Here is a 23530-nt window from a genome sequence, read left to right as displayed (position 1 = left end):
CGGGAGGGGGCAAAGAATGACCTACCCAGCTTGACGCGGGTCTCCCCGCATCAGGACGCCCTCCAAATGCCTTCTGATTTTTCAGTTGCCCCAACCAACCCACTTGCCCTTTCTGCCAACTTCTCGAGGGTCTTGTTTAACAGGGAGGACACAGTAGGTGCAAAGGCCGGGAGCCCGGGTCTCCGATAAGGTGGGTCGCTCCGGAGTCGCTCCTCTGGCATCTCCGCTGGGAGCTGGGCCGCACAGGGACTCCACCTGTGCGCACCCGTCACCCGCGGATTAGAGGCGGTGGAGGGAGCGAAGGCTGGGGGTCGCCAGGGAGAGGCAGGGGCGCGGGGAAGTGGGTACAAGCGCCTGGGGGCGGGCGGCCGAAAGGAGTGCGGGTGGCGGGGGGCGGTTGCGGAACGTGGGGCGGAGACCCAGGCGGCGAAGCCAGTGCGAGGGGAGGGGAGAGACGGAGAGGCGGGGGCGGGGGGCGCGGGGTGGGGACGGAGTTGGGGGAAGGAGCGGGGGCGGAGCCGGGGCGCCGGGCGCAACCTCGGCGGACCGCCGACCCGGAGACCGCTGCCGGGCCCCGCGCACAGACCTCGGAGCGCGGAGCCGACCCTGGGGCCGCGTCGCTGCGCACGGGCGGCCCGGCCCATGTCCGCGCCGCGGAGCCGGGATGAGGGCGCCCGCGCTGCTGCCGCCCGCGCTGCTGACCTGCTGCGGCTGGCTGCTCGCCCCGGTGAGTGCGCTCGGACCCGCGCCCTCACGACCCGCCGCGCCGACCGTCCCCGGAGGGAGCGCCCCGGGCGCCCGGCTTTATTGCACCTCCGGGTCCCGCGCGGGGCTGGGCCGAGGCGCGGAGATCGGCGCTGGTCCCGGGAGCGCGGGGATCGAGCTGGTCCCGGGGGCACGGGGATCGGGGCTGGTCCCGGGGGCGCGCGGATCGGGGCTGGTCCCGGGGCCGTGGGGATCGGGGCTGGTCTGGTCCCGGGGCCGCGGGGATCGGGGCTAGTCCCGGGGCTCGGGGATCGGGGCTGGTCCCGGGGCTCGGGGATCGGGGCTGGTCCCGGGGCCGCGGGGATCGGGGCTGGTCCCGGGGCTCGGGGATCTGGGCTCGGGGATCGGGGCTGGTCCCGGGGGTTCGGGGATCGGGCTGGTCCCGGAGGCGCGGGGATCGCGGCTGGCCCGGGGGTTCCACCCGCCCTCCGAGCTCGCTGGAGGGCACAAGCCTGCCGGGGACTCTGGATCCCCCCGCAGAGCGCGAAGAACCGAAGCCCCAGCCCGGCCCGGTGTAAGACCCGGCTGGGAAGATGCGTTCGCACGGTCTGCTCCGGCGTCCCGGGTTTGCTGGGACCGGAACCCAGTGCCTTGCTCGACGCCCTTCGTAGCGGAGCGGGTCCGGGGCCCTGGCGCCCCCTCTGGAGTTGGGGACTGGGCTGCGGTCACCTGCGCAGGCTTCTCCTTTCAGAGGGAAATTGGAGTTTGCCTTATCATAAAACACTTTCCTTTCCACCTGCTAGTACCGGTTATGCTTTTTGTTTGTTTTAGTGTGTGTCAGGGAGACGTGATGTGGCTAACCAAAGTTTCCTTTGGAAATAGACTGCTTTGATTTGTTACCATTATTTAAGAGCACCGGAGGAGGTCATATGCTGGGTGGAAGTTTGTTGAATGAATGCATTTATAGACTATTTAATTCTTCCTCTTATGCGAAGACACTTAAACCGTAAGCCCCATTTCCTGCTTCCCTCCCGCAGCCTGGAGCCAGTTTGGGTGTGCGAGCTTACGCACTTCACACCGCGGCCAGATCACCGTCTCTATTGACTCATATCCCCTCTTAAGGTTGCGAAGCCAGGGATGGAGCTATTTAGGGAAAGTCGTCTGTGCTGAGGGTGTTTCTCGTCTGCACCTAGCCCACCCCTCAGAGGGGCCAACCCCTCCTCAGAGTGAAGGCGAAGGATGCCTTCCTCCCTCAGAGGAATGCTGTGGGGATAAGAGCCTGCCTGATCATTTCAGTGCATGAAATAGCTGCAGAAATTGTTACGCTTAATGCTGCTTTAACTTCTAGGGTATCCCAAAATAAGGCATCACTGTGCATATTCCAAGAAAGTCTGGTATTGTGATGTCTTTTAGTACCTTATCAAAAATCCATTTTTTAAGTCAATACAATTTTCCTAATTCTGACATTTAAGGTATTGACTTGTTCATGTACGAAAAATACAACCTGGTTGAAACCAGGAGCTCGTACAGTGGTTGTTGCCCCGTGATGAGCCATGGGGAGGGAAAAAAAAAAAAAAGACCATGCTTCACGTCTTATTTTTTTAAGTGAGGGTGAAGTCACTAAGTTGTGTCCGACTCTTTGCGATCCCATGGACTGTAGTCTACCAGGCTTCTCTGTCCATGGGATTCTCCAGGCAAGAGTACTGGAGTGGGTTGCCATTTCCTTCTCCAGGGGATCTTCCTGACCCAGGGATCGAACCCAGGTCTCCTGCATTGCAGGCAGACGCTTTACCCTCTGAGCCACCAGGGAAGCCCAAAATGAGGGTAAATGTGGCAAAAGCATTCAGCATTAAGTTTCTGCTCTTAACACTGTTGCATACATGCTCAGTTGTGCCCCACTCTTTGTGGCCCTGTGGACTCTAGACCACCAGGCTCCTCTGTCCATGGGATTTCCCAGGCATTCTTGGAGACCTGAGATGGGAGTGGGTTGCCGCTTCCTCCTTCAGGGGATCTTCCAAACCCAGAGATGGACCCTGAGTCTCCTGCATCTCCTGCCTTGGCAGGCAGATTCTTTACCACTGAGCCACCTGGGAAGCCCCTTAACACTGTTGGGAAATGTTATTTCTGGTTAGAATTCTATTGACTTATTTCAGTGGTAGGATTCTTTGCAGCCCTGTGGACTGTAGCCTGCCAGGATCTTCTGTCCATGGGGATTCTCCAGGCAAGAATACTGGAGTGGGTTGCCATGCCCTCCTCCAGAGGATCTTCCCTACCCAGAGACCAAACCTGTCTCCTGCATTGCAGGCAGATTCTTTACTCCTCAGCCACCAGGGAAGCCCAATTAAATATAGACGGCCATAATATATGCAAGAGTATGATTCTCTTCAGTAAAACAAAAGTTTTGTTCAGACATGAGAGTGGGCCTCACAGCTCCAGCCTACCGTGTGACTACTTATCAGGGGTTGGAGATGGTAATAAAAAAAAGAGAATGCTGGACCTTTGTGAAAATAAAGACCAGAGAATATTACCTTCCAAGACTCAAGCGGTGTTCAGCTTTGTCTTTTGCACACATTGACAGACGGTGCTTATCACATCTTTGATTCACGTAATCAAGCCTACGAGAAGGCCCCCACTGCCTCGTTGCTGTGACTCTGCCCGAGGCCTCTCCCTGCTCACCCCTCATCTTTTTGAAAAGTTCGTTCATACCAGATTCCAAAGTTCAGTTTTGAATGTGACCTGCAGCCTCTAAAAATAAAGTTATTCTATTAGGGCTTTCCAGTGAAGGCGGAGGCTGGCCTTAGATGAAGCACACTGGCGTCTGGGGTTGTGTGCAGCCATTAAGAACGGGCTGATGAGTAAACATGTATTTACTTTGATTAAATCAAGGGCTATGAAATGGAGGACTCGAATATTGAAAGATTATTGGATTAAAGAGCTTTATTGCTGCCAAATTAGTGCTGATAACATACGATGTATTGCGTTAGTTTGCTTTCCTGCCCAGAAAAAAAAAAATTATATCAAGTTTCTTATTTGTTTACTAATTCCTTTACAAAGTAAATAGTGAGGCTTTTTTAAAAAATAGCCACGCCAAAATATGAAGGTTATTGCTTTTAAATGAGTGTTAGTTTGGAAGCAGTTTAGAACTGTGAGGTTTAGGGGCTTTTATGTAGTTTTTGCTTGCCTTTCCTATTACAGTGGAATTTTCCCTTTCTTTTAACCACGACTAGGTGAGCAGTGTTCACCCAGAATGCCGATTTCATCTGGAAATTCAGGAGGAAGAAACGAGATGTGCAGAGCTTCTGAGCACTCAAACAGAAAAACACAAAGGTAAGGCAGATGATGCTTGGTGAGACTGTCCCTGGGATGGACAGGCGGACTTGCAAGTAGCTTGCACCTCACTCAGAAAACTGGTGTTTACAGTCATTTGTGTCTTTTTTTTAAAAAAAGTCTGCTTCCAATGTTTTTTAATGAACTGCTGGCAAAAATCCTATAGCATTGTGGGTAATGGGCAGTGGGGTATGTGTGTTGGGAAAGGCAGAGGGGAAGGGGGTCCTTCACAAACTATTACGTAATAGTTTCCATGGTTTGAGACAATAGCAACAGTTATTAAAATAATTTATGACGGTTGTTACACTTTGCAAAGGCAACTCCTTTTCCCATGACTATTTATCTGATTTCTTGCATTTTAAATCTTTAGTTACATCACAGATGATTTAGATCCAGTTAAGAACGGTGGGAATTTATCAGAAATCAAACAGGAAATTGAAACTTCTGCTTTCTTGAAGAACAGACCAGTTATGAGGACAGTGAGCTTACTGACTTTATTTCTCCCAGAAGCAAAGCTGGGATGATGAGCTCCCGCCCTGGGTACCGTTTCCTGTTTGTAAACTCTGAAGGTTCTGGGATAACACCCAGATCATAAACAGTGGCAAAAACCTCTCGTCCTTCAGCTTTCTTCTTTTTCTCTGTTCTGTGTCATCATTTTAGTCTATTCAAGAAAAAATTAAAGTCAAAGTACAGCCATGTGTTAAGAGCCTGGTGCCCTGCAGAGGACCGCGAGTGGGAAGCCCCAGGTGTGGGTGCTGCTCTAGACCAGTACCTCCCAGTAGAAGCGGGATGCGAGCCTTATGGGCAGCTTGAGTTTTCCAGTGGCCATTTTAAAATAAGCGAAAAGAAACTTAGGACTTTGACAATGGTTTTGTTTATCCAAATATACCCAAACCACTATTTTTTCAACTTGTGATCAATATAAAATATTGAGGAGAGATTTTGCTTTTTTTGTATATTGTCTTGGAAACCCAATATGCATTTCACACTTAGAGTGCATCACAATTTGGACCACACATTTCAGGTATTCACAGGTGGTCTGCAGCCAGAGGGGCTCTATACCAGTTCTAAAATAGCTCTCCCGGGCCCCTTCCTGTCTCCCTGGACCCTCCCCTTCCTCAGCTGAAAAAACAAGGACTCTGGTCCAAGGGCTCCTTGCAGCTTTTGAGATCTGTGGTTCTGCAGTGCACACAGCGTCCTGAGAGCCATGTCTTCCAAAAGGTCTGGTCAAGCTCTGTCTGGAGGAAGGCAAAACAGGTGACTCAAACATGAACTCAGGAGTTGTCCTGTAAAAGCCACATGTGACCGCTAGCCAGCTACTAGGATCCATGAGGCTGGGTCTTGCCAGTCATGTCAGCCTCAGGACAAGACAGCTGCCACAGCCACTGAGCTCTGTCCTTTTGGTGGAAATTAAGAGACTTAGGGGAGCTAAACGCGGATAGGAGGCGAGCCGAAACCCTAGAAGCATCTAGTCACGGCAGGAGCAGGTCCGGCCAGCACGGCGCTCGGTCCAGGCCTCCCTCGTGGGGAGCATGGGCGGGCTCCGTGGGGTGGGCCTTTGCCCGCTCATGCCGTCATCACTGGGCCATCAGGTTGCTGGGCTCTGAGGCTGCTCCCAGATGGCGTCCACTCCCTGGCACTGACCGGGGACAGCTGTGAACAGAACCCCTTCTTCACGCGGGCATCGGCCAGCATTCAGAGGGCAGGCCGATGCCTCCAGATCCTGCAGCCCTCACCGCTGGCAGGCCCCCGCCACAGGCCTGATACAGCAGGCACTCCCGACGCGGGAACGGGGAGGACGCGACCCCTGACACAGGGGCAGACTGAACTGGAGTCAGTTTTTCACCATGGATAAAGCCTCTGCCCCAGCCTGCCTGGCAGTCACCCGGGGCGGCCCCTCCCGCCCCTCGCTGTCCCCTCTGTTCGGGGACGGCTCCTGAAGCGCCGGCCTCGTGCTTCCTCCTTAACACTCTTCATCCCCCACGCTCACCAAGAGCATTTTGCTAACAGGAGGAAGCCGACCCAACAGGAGGCAAGGAGCATTTACTTTCAGGAGAGGGGCTTTGGCCGTGACTTTCCCTCGTGGAGACCCCTCCCAGCTGGCCAGGGTCACTGGGCGTCGGGAGGGGTGCCTGCAGGTCTGTGCCCGTGATCACCCTGACGGACACAGGACCAGGAGAGCGGTGTGAGCGCGTCCACTGTGGGGCAGGAGGCACGGTCCTCAGTCGGCTCTCTTTCATAAGGAGACTCTTCACCTCTGGTCGGCCCAGGCGGATGGAGTGTGGCCGTAAGCAGTGTGAAGGCTTGTCCTTTCGTGCTTCTCGTTCCAAAGACTCGAGTCTGTCCCTGGTCCCAACAGCTCACGAGTGTGAGCCGGGGCCACGCCGCTGGGCAGGGTAACATTTGGCCACGGGGCCTGGGGAATGTCCCTCACCACCCACTTGTTGCTGTGAAGAAACGCGGGCACCAAACGTTAGAAAAGCAAACTCTAGGTCCCTGTTGTTCAGTCGCTCAGTCGTGTCCGACTGACCCCATGGACTGCAGCACACCAGGCCTCCCTATCCTTCACCGTCCCCTGGAGTTTGCTCAAACTCACGTCCATGGAGTTGGTGAAAATACTCCAATTCTTAAAAGTCTGCAACCAGTATTTTTTAAAACATTCCATGGGAGCAGGCAGAGCTGCCGTGCAGACGCTGCCTGAGCTGCCAGGCTGCTCTGCAGGGACCGCAGGCCAGGCCGGCCTCCTCGGAGAGCTGCTCGTGGTGCAGAGATGGGCCAGGATGTTTAAAGCACTCCTCAGGGCTCAGCCGTCTTAGGCTCTGCTGTCTGGCTCCGCATTCCTCAGAGTGACCTCACAGGGCCCGCTGGACATGCTGCCGGGAGCATGGACGGCACAGCCTGTGCAGACTTGGCGTCGGCCGGAGCAGAGAGGATGTGGGAGAGTTAGAGGAGCCGGGGGAAGGTGTCACTCGGTCTTTCTGCAATGACAAGCGTCAGTCCTTCAGTGTTTCCTTGTATCAAAGGCTCTTATTTCACTGTTAGCTCAACAGCAAAAACACCTGCCGGAGCCCTTTCACCCTGACTCACAGGAAGAGCCTGTGGGCAGCGCTCCGCCCCCAAGGAGGGAGGCCGGCCAGGTAGCCTGCCGGGCACCCCCGCTTTCTGCAGAGAGAAGCAGCTTGTGTTCTGAATTCCCATCTTTTCCTTGTTGCTCTTTGAAATGTGTGTGGCTTGAATACCAAGGATATAAATAGTAATGAGTTACCAGAATAAAGATACTACAGACGAGGTAAACCGGGAGCTGAGCGAAGGCCTTCTCGCCGAGTGAGATGAGACGGATTCCCATATCCACAGTGAACGTCAGGAGACACAGGGTCTGTAGGAGCTGCGAGAAAGCAGCGTGAGACAGCACCCGAAATGGCAAAAAAAAAAAAAACACTAGCTTTCAATTCTGGTGAGGTAATTTGTGTAAGTCTAACAAGGAATCCTTTTTATTACATGTTGGATCTAAAACAAACACAAACAAACCAACACAGAAATCTAGAGAAAAGCCAACTTCAGTTCTAAAGCTCTTTAACGGATTCACTTTGTAAAACAGAAAAGTTTAGGAGGTGTTTAGAGATATTTAGAGCTTTGTGACTTAATATTGATTCAGCACTAAGACTGACCTAGTCCCGCCCGTGAGGCTCAGGCCACGGATGCCTGGAAGTAAGCTCACAGCAGCTCTGTCCCTGCCTGCACCGCCGACCACGGTGGGAGGCCCTGAGTCAACGCTCCTCTCTGCCTGTGTCCCCGCCTGTGCCCGTGGCACCTGGGACCTTCCCCGTGACTTTGCATCATTTTTGCCCTAATTCTGGGAGAGGGGATGGGGCAGCTCCACAGTCTGAGCCGTGTCAAGAAGGTTCCTGGCTATGGAGGCTTTGATAACAAGCAGTAGCTTAAACCAGGTCCCCAGGAGGTGCTGGACTAGCAAGCTTCCCGCTGTTCGACTTTTCTAAGGATACTGGACTGATTTTGATTCACCCATCGAGAGCCACGGCGGGTTTGGGTTTGCGCCCCTTCGAGCTAGCGGGAGGTCCTGGCTCATCCTGAGGCCCTGGCAGGTTGGTCGTTGTAGGTGACTGCTCCAGGCAGAGCAGGCTGTGGGCAACATGCTCTCACTCCCATGGGTGCCCTTTGCCCTCACCCCCACGAGCCGCGGAGGAAGGCCTGGGGCAGTGTGTCCTGCCTCAGGGGCCCTGAGCTGGGGAACCCCAGGTTCGCGGGAGACGCTGGTCTGCCCGCCTGTCCTCCGCCCCACGAGAGACCCCCTCTCATTATGGCGATCAGCCCTGAGGCCATGCACCGACTGCCAAGCTCGCTGCCCTGCACTTGTCCTCAGTGAGGGTCTGGGGCATGGCTGTCCGTGCCCCTCCTGAGGTGCACACGCCTGTCCCCAGCTCAGGGGCGACTCCCCGCAGGGTGGCCATCCGCGGCCTCCAGCAGTGGCTCCCACGTGGGCTGCTGGCCCCTCTGCTGCGCTGTCCGCTGTCCCTGCGGCCACAGGTCCTGCCCAGCACTTGGTGTTGCCACCCTCCTGGGGGTGGCCAGGTGCACCCTCTGCTGTTCCGGGGCGGGCCCTGTCTGCACACCCCCAGCCTCCCAGCACCAAGGCGTCTGCCAAGGGCCATCCCGTCTGCTGACCCAGAAGCAGACCTGCAGACCCCACCTGGCGGGCAGACGGAAGGCCCTGAGCGTCCTCTCTCTGGACAAGGGAGGGCGACGTCCACCCAGGAGGCACAGGGCTTTCTGGTCTTGATGCTTGAAGGTGCCCTCAGCCACCTTCCCGAAGTGAGGACACAAGAGAGGACCCCCAGTCTCTCGCCCAAGCTGGTGGCAGAGCCTGGCTCCCTGGACCCTGAATCCAGTGCTCTTTTCATAAAACTGTACTTGGCACCGTAGTGAGCGAGGTGTGTTTTAGACCAGAGTTTTCTTCCCTCCCAAGCCTGCTTCAAAGCTGAGGGGCCTCCCTCTGAACCCCCACAGCTGCCTCTGTTCATCTATTATCTGCACCTCTGCTCAGGCACCCCCTTGGGATGGAGGACCCTCCCTGGCCACTCACAGTGACATCGCTCTGCTGGGGTTTGAGGGCAGTGTGTGGATTTGGTGAGTCCTTCCTGGCTGGCTGTCCTCACTACATGCCCGGTTCTCTGCGTGTCCACAGGGGCCATTGGAGGCCACTGGGGTTCAGCTGCAGGCGGAGACCCCACAGCGCAGGCACTGAACCGGGGCCCAGGGCAGCCCAGATGCCTACCCTTGGACACCACCCTGGCTGTGAGCTGTGAGGGGCTCCCACAGCCCGAGAACTGACCGACAAGTCGCCTCTTTCCCACCCCAGGGAAGGGCTGCTCCCGCTTCTCAAGTCATCTGTGACTTCTTACAGTTCCTTCCTTCCCTGAGAGGAAAGGACTGAGGCTGGTCTGAGTGGACGGGGAGGGTGAGGCCAGGCTGCCCAGGGGCCTGCCGCCCCGTGACAAGGACAGCACGCGTCCCCTGCTGTCCCTCTGCTCCTGACCCGCCTTGCGTGAAGCACCAAAGGTCGCCAGGCAGGTGGCAGGCAGGTAGGCGTCAGGCTTGTTCCCGAGCTTGGAGAGCTGGGCGGACCGCCAGAGAGGCCACTTCGCTGGGGACGCCGCCGTGGAGCGAGTGGAGTGAGCGGGTGGAGTGGGGAAGGCAGAGGCACCGCAAGGCCTGAAGCTGCAGACCGGCAGGGTGAGAGGATCCAGCCCCTCCCTGGGGGGCAGCGGGGATCCCGGAGGCCAGGTAGAGAGAGAGGACGGGACGGGAGGAAGGCTGGAGGCTGCCCACCAGGTGGGATCGTGCGGGGCCATGGGCCCCAGAGACAGGAGGAGTGACCGAGGGCCGGCCCGAAGGGTGTGACCCAGAAGGAGGAGGGCAGGGAGAGGGGGCTCCCGGGCTGCCAGGTCAACAGGCTGTGCACCGGGGCAGCGGCCTGTGGACGCACGAGGCGCCCGGCCACGCCCCTGGCCCCGGCCACGCCCACAGCCAGGAGGACGGCCCCGCGGGAGGCTGGTCTGCGCAGCCGGGTGTCCAGCCCCCGGGGGCACGCTCGGATGAGCGGCTGCTGGCCCGTGTGAAGATGTCTTGTCATAACACTGCGAGATGGATGTCCCGGGACCATCCCGGGACGGCGCCCAAGTGCTGCTCGTAAATCCACGGAAGATCGCCCTGGGAGTAACATGGCAGGATCCACCATCCTCCAGCCCCAGCCCGTCAGCTGAGTCCGGCCTCCCGTGCCATGAGGCTTGACTCTGCCCACCCGGGAGCTTGTGCGGCACCAACAACGTCCCAAGGGGTCACTGCCCTCGGAGGGAAGGTTCTTGAGGATTTGTACAGAGGACGGCAGGTGAAGGTGTGGCGTCTGCACAAGCTTAGCTCTCCATCAGTTCTGAGCTGACTCGCTGCAGGGCCTCACGGGTCTCCCGACGGTCCGGTCCTGGTACTGTGGGGAGACGCCTGCCTCAGGGGGATTTCCAGTCAGCCCTCAGGCAGGCGTGCCTGCTGGGACACCCACCACAGGCACCGCATTTGCTCAGCTCAGTGTGGGGGACATTTTGATATTTGGGGTTGATTGGATTCAGCATATTTTTAAAATAGTTTCAAAGTGGGCTTCTGTACATTTCTTTAAAAAAAAAAAATCGCTTTGTTCAGTTAACAGCTTTGATTAGTTCCGGGTTTTGAATCTTTGTTTAGCATTAGTTCAGGTCCCAGAATATGACTCCCAACTATGGAATCCACCTGAACTGAAATGAAACTTTGCCACTTCCATATTCGAAATTCCAAAGTGATTGGATCAAGACACCATCTGGTGGCACTGTCGCCCAAAATGGCATTTCCCAGCCCTTGGTTTGTGGTTTGCCTCCAAATTACCAAGGTTGGGGTCATTGTAGCACCCTAATTATACTGACTATTGGGATATCCAGGAGGTGTCTGAAGAATGAGTTCCCCGTAAAACATTCCTTGCAGCCCTGGAAACGTGTTTAGAGCTGGAGCACTGTTGTGGAGCCTGGGTTTGCTCCTGTATAAAGTCCAGGCTCCTGCACAGGTGGCCTAGGAAGCAGCGTGGCTCTGGGTCATGGTCCACACCCGCCCGATGGTTTCTCTCTGGGCCCGAAGGCTTGGCCTGCAGTGTGGACTCGGAAGAGCCAGCCCCAAGCTGCTGCCTTTGTTGGCTTGTGAATCTGTGGTGTTCCTGCTTCAGGAAGTCCTGGAGAGACCCTCCTGGCCCAGCGCATCCATCAGGCCCCTCGGGCAGCCTCAGGACCAGTGACCCTCAGTGAATATTTTTTTGGGGGGACATGAACACTCATCACTACAGGTGTGAAGGGTCCGAGGCTGCATTGGTCCCAGAGCTGTGCTGAGTCATGAAGAAGGTCCAGTCCGTTTGTGGAAGATGAATGCTCCATCTCCGCGTGCACGAGCAGGGGCTGTCGTCTTGCCCTGAGCCTGTGCTGTGAGTGCCTTCCGAGTCCTGACTGGAGCGGCCCGCTCCCAGCATGTGGCTGATTTCACCTGCACTGACATGTCTGAGACTTCCCTGGTGGTTCAGATGGTAGAGCGTCTGCCTACAATGCTGGAGACCCGGGTTCAATCCCTGGGTCGGGAAGATCTCCTGGAGAAGGAAATGGAAACCCGCTTCAGTATTCTTGCCTGGAAAATTCCATGGACAGAGGGTCCTGGAAGGCTGCAGTCCATGGGGTCACAAAGAGTCGGACATGACTGAGCGACTTCAGTGTCAATGTCAATGACATGTCTGAGAAGTGCACCTCCCAACATGGCTGTTATTTGCTCTGAGGGGCTGTCCCCTCTGAAGGCGCCTCTCCTCTCTGTGTCCACCCTTGGCAAGTACTGTTGTCATCCCTGATGACAGCATTTCTAAAAAGACATTTGGCTCCGTGTCCAGCTGAGGAAATGCGTGGAAATAGCACTCCTTACGCCACTGCAAGTATTTTGAGAACAAAGGGTGTAAATATGCATCCTTAGAACAACAGAAGGAGGAGGCCTCCATCTGGGAGAGCTTGGTCACCACTGTTAGTGTTCAGGGTAACTGGGTTCTCTGCAGGACGTCGGGAAACAGGGCATTTGTAGTTGGACACCTGGACAGGTCGCACTGAATATGCCCAAAGGGTGACTCCGAAACTGAGGGAGGGGCTGGCAGGCCAGTGTCTCAGAGCCTCCAGGTCCAGTGCACGGGATCCCCGGGGATCACGTCACCATCTGCGGGGCTGGGGGTCTGAACCCACTCAGCATCACATCCACTCCCTTGGTGCACGCTAAGACCGCTGGGCGTAGGGGCTGAAACATGGGGCATTCCAGGCTGCTTCCCTGGGGGTACCTTCCGCATCTCAGCCTTGCACACCCTGCATTCAGGAGGCAGACCCTGGGGTCCTTCCTGTGCTGTGTGGCCTGAGAGTCTAGGGTGGGAGCGTTCTGAGAGGTGGTCTCGGCAGGCAGTCAAGGTGAGGCGGCAGTGAGGATGTGGGGATGTTTCTGCTGGTCGTGACTGCAGCTGCCCTGGGAAGGGGCCAGGCTCAACCAGGGCTGAGCCTGGAGCCTCCATGGAGGTTTGGTCGTGGGCACACAGCAGATTTGACCAGAGACAGAGGCCCCGTGGATGGCCACGTCTGGCAGCGCTATGCTCCGTGCCCTGGGAGAGGTGGGAGGCTCTGGGCCACCCCAGCTGCCTCTGTGGCCTCTTTCGAATCCTGGGTGCCCACTGGCCTGGGGAAGCCCTTTGGTCAGAGTCATCCGGACCCCGGGGGTCTCAAGGCTGGCCTGGATTTACCTGCAGAAAGTAGCAAATCAGGCGCTCACCCTGCACCCAGAGTGGGGCCCTCGGGCGGCAGGCAAGTGGGAAGCGGCCTATTCGGTAATTCAGGTCAGAACAGGTGAGCAGGTTCACAGGGAAGCACAAACCCTTTTATTTGGGTTGGCCAAGAATTTCATTCAAGTTAAAGCTGGCCAGGGGGGCACCCAGATGAACATTTTGGCCAACCCACTTTAAAAAGGATTTTTCCCAACTTCAGTTGGTGAGACGATCCATCTAGCTTTCAATTATTTACACTGATAATAGACGGGGGTTGCTGGGAGCCAGAAGCAGATCAGTGGCTCTGAGGGCTAAAATGAAGATAACTCCTTTCTTTAAAACTGTTAAATCAGAGTTTCAGAGCACAGAGGACCCCTGGCAAACCTACTGGGTCAGCACAGCCCCCTGCAGCGTGTGCTGCAAAGCTGCGTCTGCACAGGGCGGCTGCAGTCCTGTTTTTACAGGGCGGTCTCACCGTCAGCCCAGCCGGCGGTGACCACATCTGTGCTGCCACCCCAGCAGGGTTTGTCTGGCAGTTTCTCTTTTCCTGTGGGAATGCAGAGTCCTCACCTTCAAGGAATAAGAATAAGTAAGCTACACCAGAGCCAGCTGCACTTCCCGGCTCTGAGACTGCTCCCGTGAGAGTACCCAGAGGCCTCTCCTGGAGGCTTAGCTGTAGCTAACCTCTGTCCCTGTGCACTCTGCTCGTGGGCTCAGTGGCAGGCGCACCAGGCCTGGCACGGCCTCCCCCACAGGGCATCCTGGCCGCCTTTCTCCAGCCAGGGCCCAGGATCCCACGTTGCCCCAGCTACTCCAGGGCCGGACCTCGCTCTGCAGGCCAAGGGACCGTGGCTTTCCCCTACTGTCTTCATGAGCAGTTTTCCCGCAGCGAGGCTGCCCTTTCTGTGTGACTGAACATCCATGTAGTCAGGTGCTGCAGAGGAGGCATTGGGTGTTCAGCAGCTGTCAGCACTTCTGCACTTGCTGGGCCGACTTGTGCAGGACACATTCCGTGGACATGTCCACAGAGCTGTGGGCCCTGGCCCTGGGGGTGCTTCCGCCTGCACCCCCAGACAGTAAGCAGCAGATCAGTCACCTCACAGAGTGTCCCATATTCCAGGTGCGTTTCGGTGTGTCCTTCCAGCCCATGTCTCCTTACAGCAGCTTGGACATGAAGGCTTGAGGAGACTCAGATCAGACCCTCTGGGAAGAGCGGATGCAGGTCATGTGTGTGCTCTGTGGGGTCCCCATACTGGTGATCGATATGTCCCTCAGTATCCCATTATGCTGTCCGGCCACTTGAGTATAAGTGGCCTCCAGATCTTGAACACCAAGTTCTTTTTCCCTGCAGTTGGCTGGTGGTCTTTGGAGCTGCTCCTCTTTCCCAGCCTTCCCCCCACCCTGTTCCTGATTCACACTCGAATCAGTCTGTCTCAGGGTCCAAAATGTCAGCTTTTAAAGTTCTAACCATTCTTTGCACGTATCAATTAGCATTCTCTGTAAAGAAGAGCTTTTCCTCATCATTTGGGGAAGAACTGCAGTTCCTTCTAAAAGAACAGGAAACAAGTCCAGTCACCTGGGGGGCACCTACTAAGGCCTTACCACCCAGAGTTCCGATCAGACACTTGGGTCACCACTCCTTGTGTGTCACAAGTAAGTGGATGTTGATCTATTAGCCAGCCATTAAAAACGCGGCGCACCGCAGAAAGAACAGGAAAATATGAGACGTGTTTTGTTGAGAAAGCAAAGAAGACAGCATACAGGGCGTCCTGTTTTTCTGAAAGAAAAGCATGTCACATCTCTGTGTCCGTGGTGCAGAGTACAGGACGTTGTATAGGATGTGTAGGGTGTTGTATAGGGTGTACAGGGTGTCTTATAGGGTGTTGTATTGGAGAAGGCAATGGCACCCCACTCCAGCGTTCTTGCCTGGAGAATCCCAGGGACGGGGGAGCCTGGTGGGCTGCCGTCTATGGGGTCGCACAGAGTCGGACACGACTGAAGCGACTTAGCAGCAGCAGCAGCATAGGGTGTTGTACAGGGTGTTGTACAGGCTGTTGTATAGGATGTATAGGCCGATGTATAGGATGTTCTCAGGCCCCGAAGAGAGCCAGAACCAGGTGCCCATGAGTGGCCAGGAGGAGGCCACTCAGAGGGGTGTTTCCTCAACACCCACAGCACAGAAGCAAAAGAGCAGGACTGTTTGGGGATCAGGTGTCTTTGGGGAGAGACCTTGGAATACCCTGTGATTTCTGCCCCACTGTGGAGGGAAGGGAGGGCCCCCAGTCCCAGGGGACGCGGGTATGAGAGGTGAGTGGCAGCTGCCCCGCTGCAGGTGGCAGGGAGGTCTTCTGGGTCTGTAACCGTCCTCTGCCGGGGAGGACGGCCCCCAGAGCAGGGTCCAGGAGGGGTCAGTGCCAGCACTTGGGGTGAGGAGCCTCTGGGCTGTGGGAAGTGGAGGTGCTGGATCCTAAGGGGAGCCCAGAAGAGTACCACCAGCAGAGTGGCCCCACACGCTGGGCCACTGGCCTGAAGTATGCCGGGGTCAGGGAGGCGCGTTCACTAGGAACCAGGCCACACCTTGGAGCAGGGGCCATGGGGGCCGTGACGTGCCGTCAGCCAGGAACTAACCGGAGCAGGCATGGCCTCCCAGCGCCGCGCACATCTCCCCGCACCTGGACTGACGCCCGTGCAAACACACACCCAGCACACGTGCAGTGCCCGTAGCTTAAGATTGCACACCTGGAAGGTTTTGTAGGATTGTAAGGGCGTCTCCATGAATGGCTGAGACGTTCTGAGTGGATAGAGACTGGCGTCGCGGGAAGTGGCCTGCGTCCCGTGGGCCTCAAAGCTCCTGAGACTCTAGGCGTGGACCCCGGGTGTGAGGCAGAGGGCCTCCAGGGGTCAGCAGGTCCTCCCAGCTCTGATGTCCTCGGGTCCCCTTAGTGAGCCCCAGCTGGCCCTGCCTCACAGTCCTTGTTCTCCAGGCAGAGCCCTGGCACTGATTTTCAAAGGCTCACGAGGAGAATGGCAGGCACAGTGAGGAATCGTGGCAGTCATTCTCAACGTGCTTTGTTCCCGCTGGGAGGGGTCTAGTAATTAGTGCAGCCTGAATCACCCAGACCAGAACTCAGGGGAGGAGAGGGCCCCGACACCAGAGCCATCTTGTGGCACCGACCAGCCAGCCGGTCTCCCGTCCTCGGCCTGGCGGTGGGCTTGTGGCCTTCATGGGGGTGGCCCCACAGGAGTGCCAGGGTCGGGGGCCCTGGGGGCCATTCGCCACCCAGGAGGCCCAGGTGGGTCAGCGACCCTCCATCTGGCCCAGGCTGAGACCACCAGCCCGGTGCTGCCACTGACCGCCAGGGCAAAAGCAGCCTCACCGAGCTGGACGCCTGCTGGGTGTCTACCCTGCCCCACCCCAGACAGGTCACATAGAAGCACTGCAGGCAGGGCCGGGGGGCCCCGCCACATCACTCAGTCCAGTAACTTAGTCCTGTCTGAATCTCTGCGACCCCATGAACCACAGCACGCCAGGCCTCCCTGTCCATCACCAACTACCAAAGCTTACTCAAACTCATGTCCATTGAGTTGGTGATACCATCTAATGGTCTCATCTTCTGTGGTCCCCTTCTCCTCCTGCCCTCAGTCTTTCCCCACATCAGGGTCTTTTCAAATGAGTCAGTTCTTCCCATCAGGTGGCCAAAGCATTGGAGTTTCAGCCTCAGCATCAGTCTTTCCAATGAATATTCAGGACTGATCCCCTTTAGGATGGACTGGTTGGATCTCCTTGCAGTCCAAGGGATGCTCAAGAGTCTTCTCCAACACCACAGTTCAAAAGCATCAATTCTTTGCTGCTCAGCTTTCTTTATAGTCCAACTCCCATATCCATACATAACTACTGGGAAAACCAAAGTTTTGACTAGACGGACTTTTGTTGGCAAAGTAATGTCTCTGCTTTTTAATGTGCTGTCTAGGTTGGTCATAACTTTTCTTCCAAGGAGTAAGCGTCTTTTAATTTCATGGCTGCAGTCACTATCTGCAGTGATTTTGGAGCCCTGCAGGGTGACAATATACAGCCTTGACGTACTCCTTTCCCATCTTGGAACCAGTCTGTTGTTCCATGTCCGATTCTAACTGTTGCTTCCTGACCTGCATACAGATTTCTCAAGAGGCAGGTGAGGTGGTCTGGTATTCCCATTTCTTGAAGGATTTTCCACAGTTTGTTGTGATCCACACAAAGGCTTTGGCATAGTCAGTAAAGCAGAAGTAGATGTTTTTCTGGAACTCTCTTGCTTTTTCGATGATCCAGCAGATGTTGGCCTGCACGTCCATATCCATGAGCTGAGACTGGGGAGCCACCCCCGCCCTGCTGCCTGGGTCTGGGGATAAAATGAGCTCCTGAGGGCAGAGCCGGCCCCTGGGGGTGGCATCCTGCCCCCTGTTGCTCTCACAACTCCTCCTGAGCAGCCCTTTCCCCAGCGGGCTCATGTGATGGGGTGGTCATCAGGCACAGCCCCCCAGGTCTGTGGAGGTGTTGGGGGCCATCAAGTTGGGGAGCAGGGATGGCCCTCCAGCATTGCTGTCACCCCAGGAGGTGCCCCATGGCCACTCTGGGCTCCCTGGGCCACACAGACCCTGGCACCTGCCACGTGGGCACACCAGGGCTCCCCCCTTCACCCCCCAGCCTGCCGCCGCCCCACCGTTTACAGCGGAAACCAGGCTTGCTGAGCTGCAGGAGTTCCACACCCACCCCCTTCCTGTGCTGGGCGGGAATGGGGCCGCCTCAGCCCCTGAACTGCTCAGCACCAGCTCGGGACTGCAGGGCCACCCTGGGTCTCTGGCTTGGTGGCCTAGGATGGGACCCAAGAACTTTCTGACAAGTTCCCAGGGACAGCAGCCCCAGCACCTTCATCAACACCCACACTAATGACCTCAAGGTCCCTCCTGGCGCCTGCCCTGCAAGACAGTCGGTCTGAGCCCTGGGTACTTGTGAGAACCTCCAGGAAACTTAAAAATTGAGCCGCGCCAGAGGGAGAATCAAAGCAGGACCCTGGGTGTGGGCATTAACAGCGGGTCCCAGGGCAGGGGGTGGGTGGGGGTGGGGAGTTGGGAAGGACCTGGCATGCTGTCACTGCCCCTCGGCCGCCCCACTGCCAGCCTGGACCGAGGGGAGACCTGCCCTCTGATGGTGTTATCCGTGGGCACACGCAGGGCAGCCCCAGAGTTGCAGCCTCCTCCCTGGGCGGCCAGGCGAGCCTTGGAGACCTTGTCATTCTGGCCACAGTATGTCCCACGCAAGGCGTGTGTATATTGCACACAAGGCCTGGCCAGAGAGCAAGGCTGCCATTTCTCTGGCTTCTCCTGAGCAAGATCAGCGCATTGTGGGGACGCCCCGGGCCTCGTGGGCCCTGCCGTCTGTGGGCTGGGGTCCAGCGACCAGCTCAGCTCCAGCCTCAGAGCCCGGGGGCACGTCCAGCACATGCCTGCAGCATCTGATTCCGGCCGCTCGCAACTTCAACTTTAAACTTACAAATGGAAGGTGGTGCTGGCGCTGCCAGCTGCTGCCAGACCTCGCGCCTTTGTGCTGGAATGGGTGTGTTGCGTTTTCTTTTCCCACGTCCCTGCTCCTGCAGCTCCTGCCCCATACCCCGTCTGGAGCAAGCTGACCCGGGGGTGCTGGGGTGCTGGGCCCTCTGCCCCCTGCTGGTCTGCCAGGCTGCAGGAGTGTAGCCACTCCCTGGAGCTCCCGGTGGGTCTGGGATGCTCCTCCATCACCCCGTGCCTGCCTGCCCGCTGGGCACCTCCCTGCTGCATGGGCACCTCCGGTCTGCCAGGGTCCCTGGGTACCCGCGGTCCCACTGCTGTGCTCTCTCTCTCTGCCTTGGTGTTGGCTGGGTAATGGATTCCTCTCCCAGTGACAACAAGGACGGAGCAGAGCCCGGCCTCTGCTGGGAGCGCCCCAGGAGCCTCACCCAGAGAGGGCAGCCGTGTCCGTGTGGTCAGAGCCTACCTGAGACTTCAGCCCTCAGCCCCCGGGCGAGTGCCCAGGGCCGTCCTCTGTCCACATGCTCACCTGGACTCGGACGCACCTCTGGCTCTGTGTCCAGGGCTCCGACCACAAACCACCAGTGAGGACATGGCCTTCAGGGGTCAGGGCGGTGGTGGCCAGGTGGGGTTCTGGCCCCCACCGCCCTGTGTGCACCCGTGGGCAGGGAACGCGGTGCCTGTGAAAGCTCTGCCGAGAGGAACCGCAGGACCTGAGTGATGAGACTCACGTGGTTTTCTGGAAAGTGATGCTTATGTCACTGAAATAATGAGAAAATAAATCCAGGACTCAAAACAACACCAGTACCCCACCTGTGGTAGTGTGACCTGCCCGGAGATAGCTTGGAGAGAAAGTGGGTTTTTGGGAACAAGGGGATTAGGGTTCTCTCCATGATGGTGGGTACCCCCCGCTTAAGACTCCTGTCTGGCGAGTGAATTGCCGCTGTCCCCTTGGAGCTCCAGCATATTTATAGGTACGTGTTCCGATCGTAGCCCTTCCTACACCATTCATCAGTGCCTCCAGTATGTTCTGTATGAGATGCCGTGAAGTTTCGGGGATGTCTGGAGGCTGCACACTGCATCAGGTCAGTTTTCCTGAACCACTTGGGCTGGAAGGCTGCTTTCAGGGAACTAAACTGCCCTCCCAAGAGGAGCTTAGGAAGCCCAGCACCAGTGTCCACTGGGCTCCTATGCTTTCTTTTCTGGTGACCCTGGCGGGAAGCTCTTTGCTCAAGGCTCTCCGCCACCTCCTCCCTGCAACCTCTGGGACCACTTTGCCGAGCTTACAATGTATCGTCACCACCCACATCTGCTACTCAACCACCAGCTTAGTTAAACAGAATGTAAGCTGACAGATACCAAAAGGCACTTGTTTCTGGGAAAACCAGTTGGTGTGCTTTGGAAAAACGAGGAAAGTGAGTTGCTAAGCAGCCACAGAGTTAGAGGTGAGAATGATGGCTGGGAATGTCTGGAAATCTGGCTTTGCAAAACAAAGTCTTGCCAGGCTCCGGTCTCCATGGGGTTCCCCAGGCAAGGATACTGCAGGGAGTCGCCACTCCCTCCTCCAGGGGGTCTTCCGGGGCCAAACCCGCATCTCTTATGTCTCTTGCATTGGCAGGTGGGCTCTTTACCATCAACACCACCTGGGAAGCCCCATATCTCTCAACAGTTAGCATCAGACTTTGCAGCAGAACAAGACAAGCTTCTCTCGGGATGAACACCGGGTGGTCCCCAACTGCAGTTCTCAGAGCGACTCTGCCTGTCTCAGGTGGCCTGGCTGTCTGGGGCCTCCCCTGGGCGCTGCTCCAGCAGGTGGCCTAAGCAGAGCTTCCAGACACTTGGCAGGCTGGGGGAGGCTGGAGTTCCCAGAGTTCAGAATTCACACTCAGTGTGATTCTTCCAAATTTAGTCAGCCCGAGCCCTGGGTCCTGGGGTCCAGGGCCCTTCAAGGGCACTGCCCACTTCCCTTCTCCTGCAGGCTCTTCTGTGCCCCCTTTGCTCTGCCTGAGTCTTTAAAACACACGTGCTGTCTGTCTTCAAAGTTTTATGGAACTGCCATAAAGTTTTCTAGGAACTGCCCTTTCTGATTTCTCGACTGTCATTTTCATGAGGTTTGGAAGGTGGAGAGAGAAGCGCATATGTTCCCCATTATCTGTGGCTTGTGCTCAGACTCACTGCGCAGGTAAACCCCCCACCACTGCCCCCTGCTCACCCACACACCCCCAGGCCCACAGGCCACACTGTCCACCCAACTGGGAGAGTGTTTCTACTGACATCTTTGTCCTTGATGATTTACTCTAGTTAATTTTTCAGAAAGCAGCATTCTCTTTACATGTGTGAGCTACTGTAGTGTGCGTTCCTGTGCTCAATCTTTGGTATGGAATGCAGTTTGTAGGATGAGTGTATTTTCATTTTGGGGCTTCCCTGGCAGCTTAGATGGTAAAGAATCATCCCACAATGCAAGATCTGGGGTCGATCCCTGGGTTAAGAAGATCCCCTAAGGAAGGAAATGGCTTTTATGGACTCTGACTTCAAGGACAATTTGCAGATTTAAATATTTGATAAGATTTAGTTGATTGCAGCAGTCAAGATGATATATGAGTGATGAAATTTTAGGCTACCTTCATGGAGTTATCTAATAACTTAATTAGTGCAACGTTAAAGCCTAAAACATTTTTCAGATCTCTTATTTTGAGTAATAGCCACCCCATGAGGGGTGGTATTCTTGCCTGGAGAATTTCACAAACAGAGGAGCCTGGTGAGCTACAGTCCATCGAGTTGCAAAGAATCGGATAAGACTGAGTGACTAAGCACACATATTTTCATTTTATTTATAAAAGCCTTTAGAAAGATATTTTCAACTTTTTTGCAAAACTTGGTTTGGAGCCAACTTTTCATTATCTGTTTTCATAGAAGTAAAACATTCCTGTGGTCAAACCAAAACTATATCACAGTTATCGTACAGATCTGGATGGCATGTCAGAGAGCAGAAGTGTTGTTTCTTTGTTTTAACTGAAGCCAGCACACTGCTCCTCCAATACTGAAGTTTAACTGAAATGCAAAACTTTAGAGGTCACAAAACATAGTAGAAACACCTTGAACTTGTAGTAAAAAATCCCTGGGTTCAAGGATTCATTTTCTGTTTGTTTGACGTGAGAGGTCCTTGCACTGTTTGAGGCTCAGTGCTGTTTGCTGGTAAGATGATTAATGCAATGCGTGCATGAATTACCCTCATGGGGGGGGGGGGCTATTACACAAAATAGGAGATCTGAAAAATGTTTTAGGCTTTAACACTGTGCTAATTAAGTTATTAGATAACTCCACGAAGGTAGCCTAAAATTTCACCACCAGTATATCATCTTGACTGCTGCAATCAACTAAATCTTATCAAATATTTAAATTTACAAATTGTCCTTGAAGTCAGAGTCCATAAAAGCACAAGGGTGTGTGCCTCAGGGGACCCTCATCTCCAAGACTTACACAGATACCGGGTGGTGCCCACTGTGTCACAGGGGCAAGCATATCATCAGGAAAAAGTACTGATTCTGCTGAGATTCAAAAGTGCACAGTGCACCCTGGGTGCCTCAGGTTCGTCCCTTCCCACTCACTCACTTCTGCAAAGCTGATCACAGTGAACCCGTGCCAAGCATGTTCTCAATAATATCGTGGTGCGACTTTGTTTCACAGGAGAATGATTTGCAGTATAATCATCTAACTGATAGGCTGTCTATTGCAAAGTTTCAGAGCAGATCTGGCCCCATCTCTGGGTGCCAAGTGCGGGCCGGAGGGAGCTGCCTGCGGTGGGCCGTGGGCCTCGCTCACCCCTGTCTCCCCTGCAGCCTGCAGCGGCATCTGGGACAACATTACTTGCTGGCGCCCCGCGGATGTTGGCGAGACCGTCACGGTGCCCTGTCCAAAACTGTTCAGCAATTTTTACAGCAAACCAGGTACTGTTCCGCTGTGTCATTTTTTAGCTTTTTGGGGGTTTTGGTCAGAGGGATCGACTTCTCCATGGAGGCACAAGAAGCAGGGCGTCGGTATCCACGACCTGGTGGGTCAGGGAGCAGCTGTGCTGACCTGACCTTAGAGCTTGGGAGGACAGAATGCCTGCTGCCAGGCCGTCCACCCACAGCACACGCGGAGGGCTCGGACGGGAGACCCTGAGCAGGAGCCCGGCACATGGGTGTCCAGTGCAGACGAGGGGCTGCGGGCACCAGGCAGGAGGAGAACAGGAACACCTGCCTCACCTGGGCGCCCATGGCCCTCAGAGCATGTCCTCCAGGGTGTCCCTTGCTGGCCTAGGACGCACTCTCTCCCTCACAGGAAACGTCTCCCTTCCTGGACTGACTCTGGGTTCTCAGCCCCTGAACACCTGCAGGAGGCGCTCATGGGGCCAAGGGCTGCCTCTTCCTGGGGCTTGCTCTGCACACAGACCGTGAAAACCCGGATGTGTGAGAAATACACCTGTTTTTTATTTTTTTAAAAAGTTGTAGGTGGGAAATTGTGGGGGGGGTGGTCTCTCCAGACATTGGTGCACGTTGTCATAGCAACCATGCCAGTGGGCCCTGGGGCTGCAGAAGGTCCCCCCAAGCAGGGCTAGGATGGGGGTGGGAACGAGCCGCAGGAGACTCTGCCTCTGGGTGGGGAGCTGGGCTGGGTTTTGCTCTGAGGCAGGTCTTTGAAAGGAGTGGTGTCAAACCTCCAGGTGCAGGAGGGCCAGATTCAAGGACTCTGAGATCTGTTCTGATGAATGGACAAAGGCCCTCATGGACAAAGGGGGGTCTCCCCCTTCGGGGAAGGTGCTGCACTCTGCATCCAGCAGCAAGAGGGCCCAGCCCTGCGTTCTGCCCGCTTCTCTCTAGAAGCCACGGGGCTGGTCCTTAGAGGGCTGCAGGGCTCTGACCTGCCCCTGACTCGAGCCTGAACGTGACCCTGGATGAGAGCTCTTCCCGGGGGCTGGTTCTTTGTGGAGGCCGCCACCATTCCAGCCTCACCCCCAAGTCAGGACCCTCCGGAGCAGGGTCTGAGCCCAGCTGTCAGTGCTCAGGACCAGACGCTGTGACCATGGCCCCTACGGGACAGTCACGCTCA

General features: G+C 56.0%; 1 protein-coding gene across 1 annotated transcript in view; it reads left to right on the top strand.

Moving 5' to 3' along the window:
• The first annotated feature begins 533 nt into the window (after window positions 1–533).
• VIPR2 (vasoactive intestinal peptide receptor 2) overlaps window positions 534–23530 on the top strand; it is a 69867-nt gene continuing 46870 nt past the window's right edge. The window contains exons 1-3 of the mRNA XM_070788528.1: window positions 534–727; window positions 3933–4032; window positions 22279–22386. Of these exons, the coding sequence (XP_070644629.1) occupies window positions 665–727; window positions 3933–4032; window positions 22279–22386 (271 nt within the window). The 5' untranslated portion in view covers window positions 534–664. The remainder of the gene's footprint in view (window positions 728–3932; window positions 4033–22278; window positions 22387–23530) is intronic.

This window comes from Bos indicus, chromosome 4 (genome assembly GCF_029378745.1).
Source record: "Bos indicus isolate NIAB-ARS_2022 breed Sahiwal x Tharparkar chromosome 4, NIAB-ARS_B.indTharparkar_mat_pri_1.0, whole genome shotgun sequence".
Taxonomy (NCBI): Eukaryota; Metazoa; Chordata; class Mammalia; order Artiodactyla; family Bovidae; genus Bos; species Bos indicus.
The sequence above is the reverse complement of the archived record's forward strand: the minus strand, read 5'-3'. Positions and strand labels throughout refer to the sequence as shown.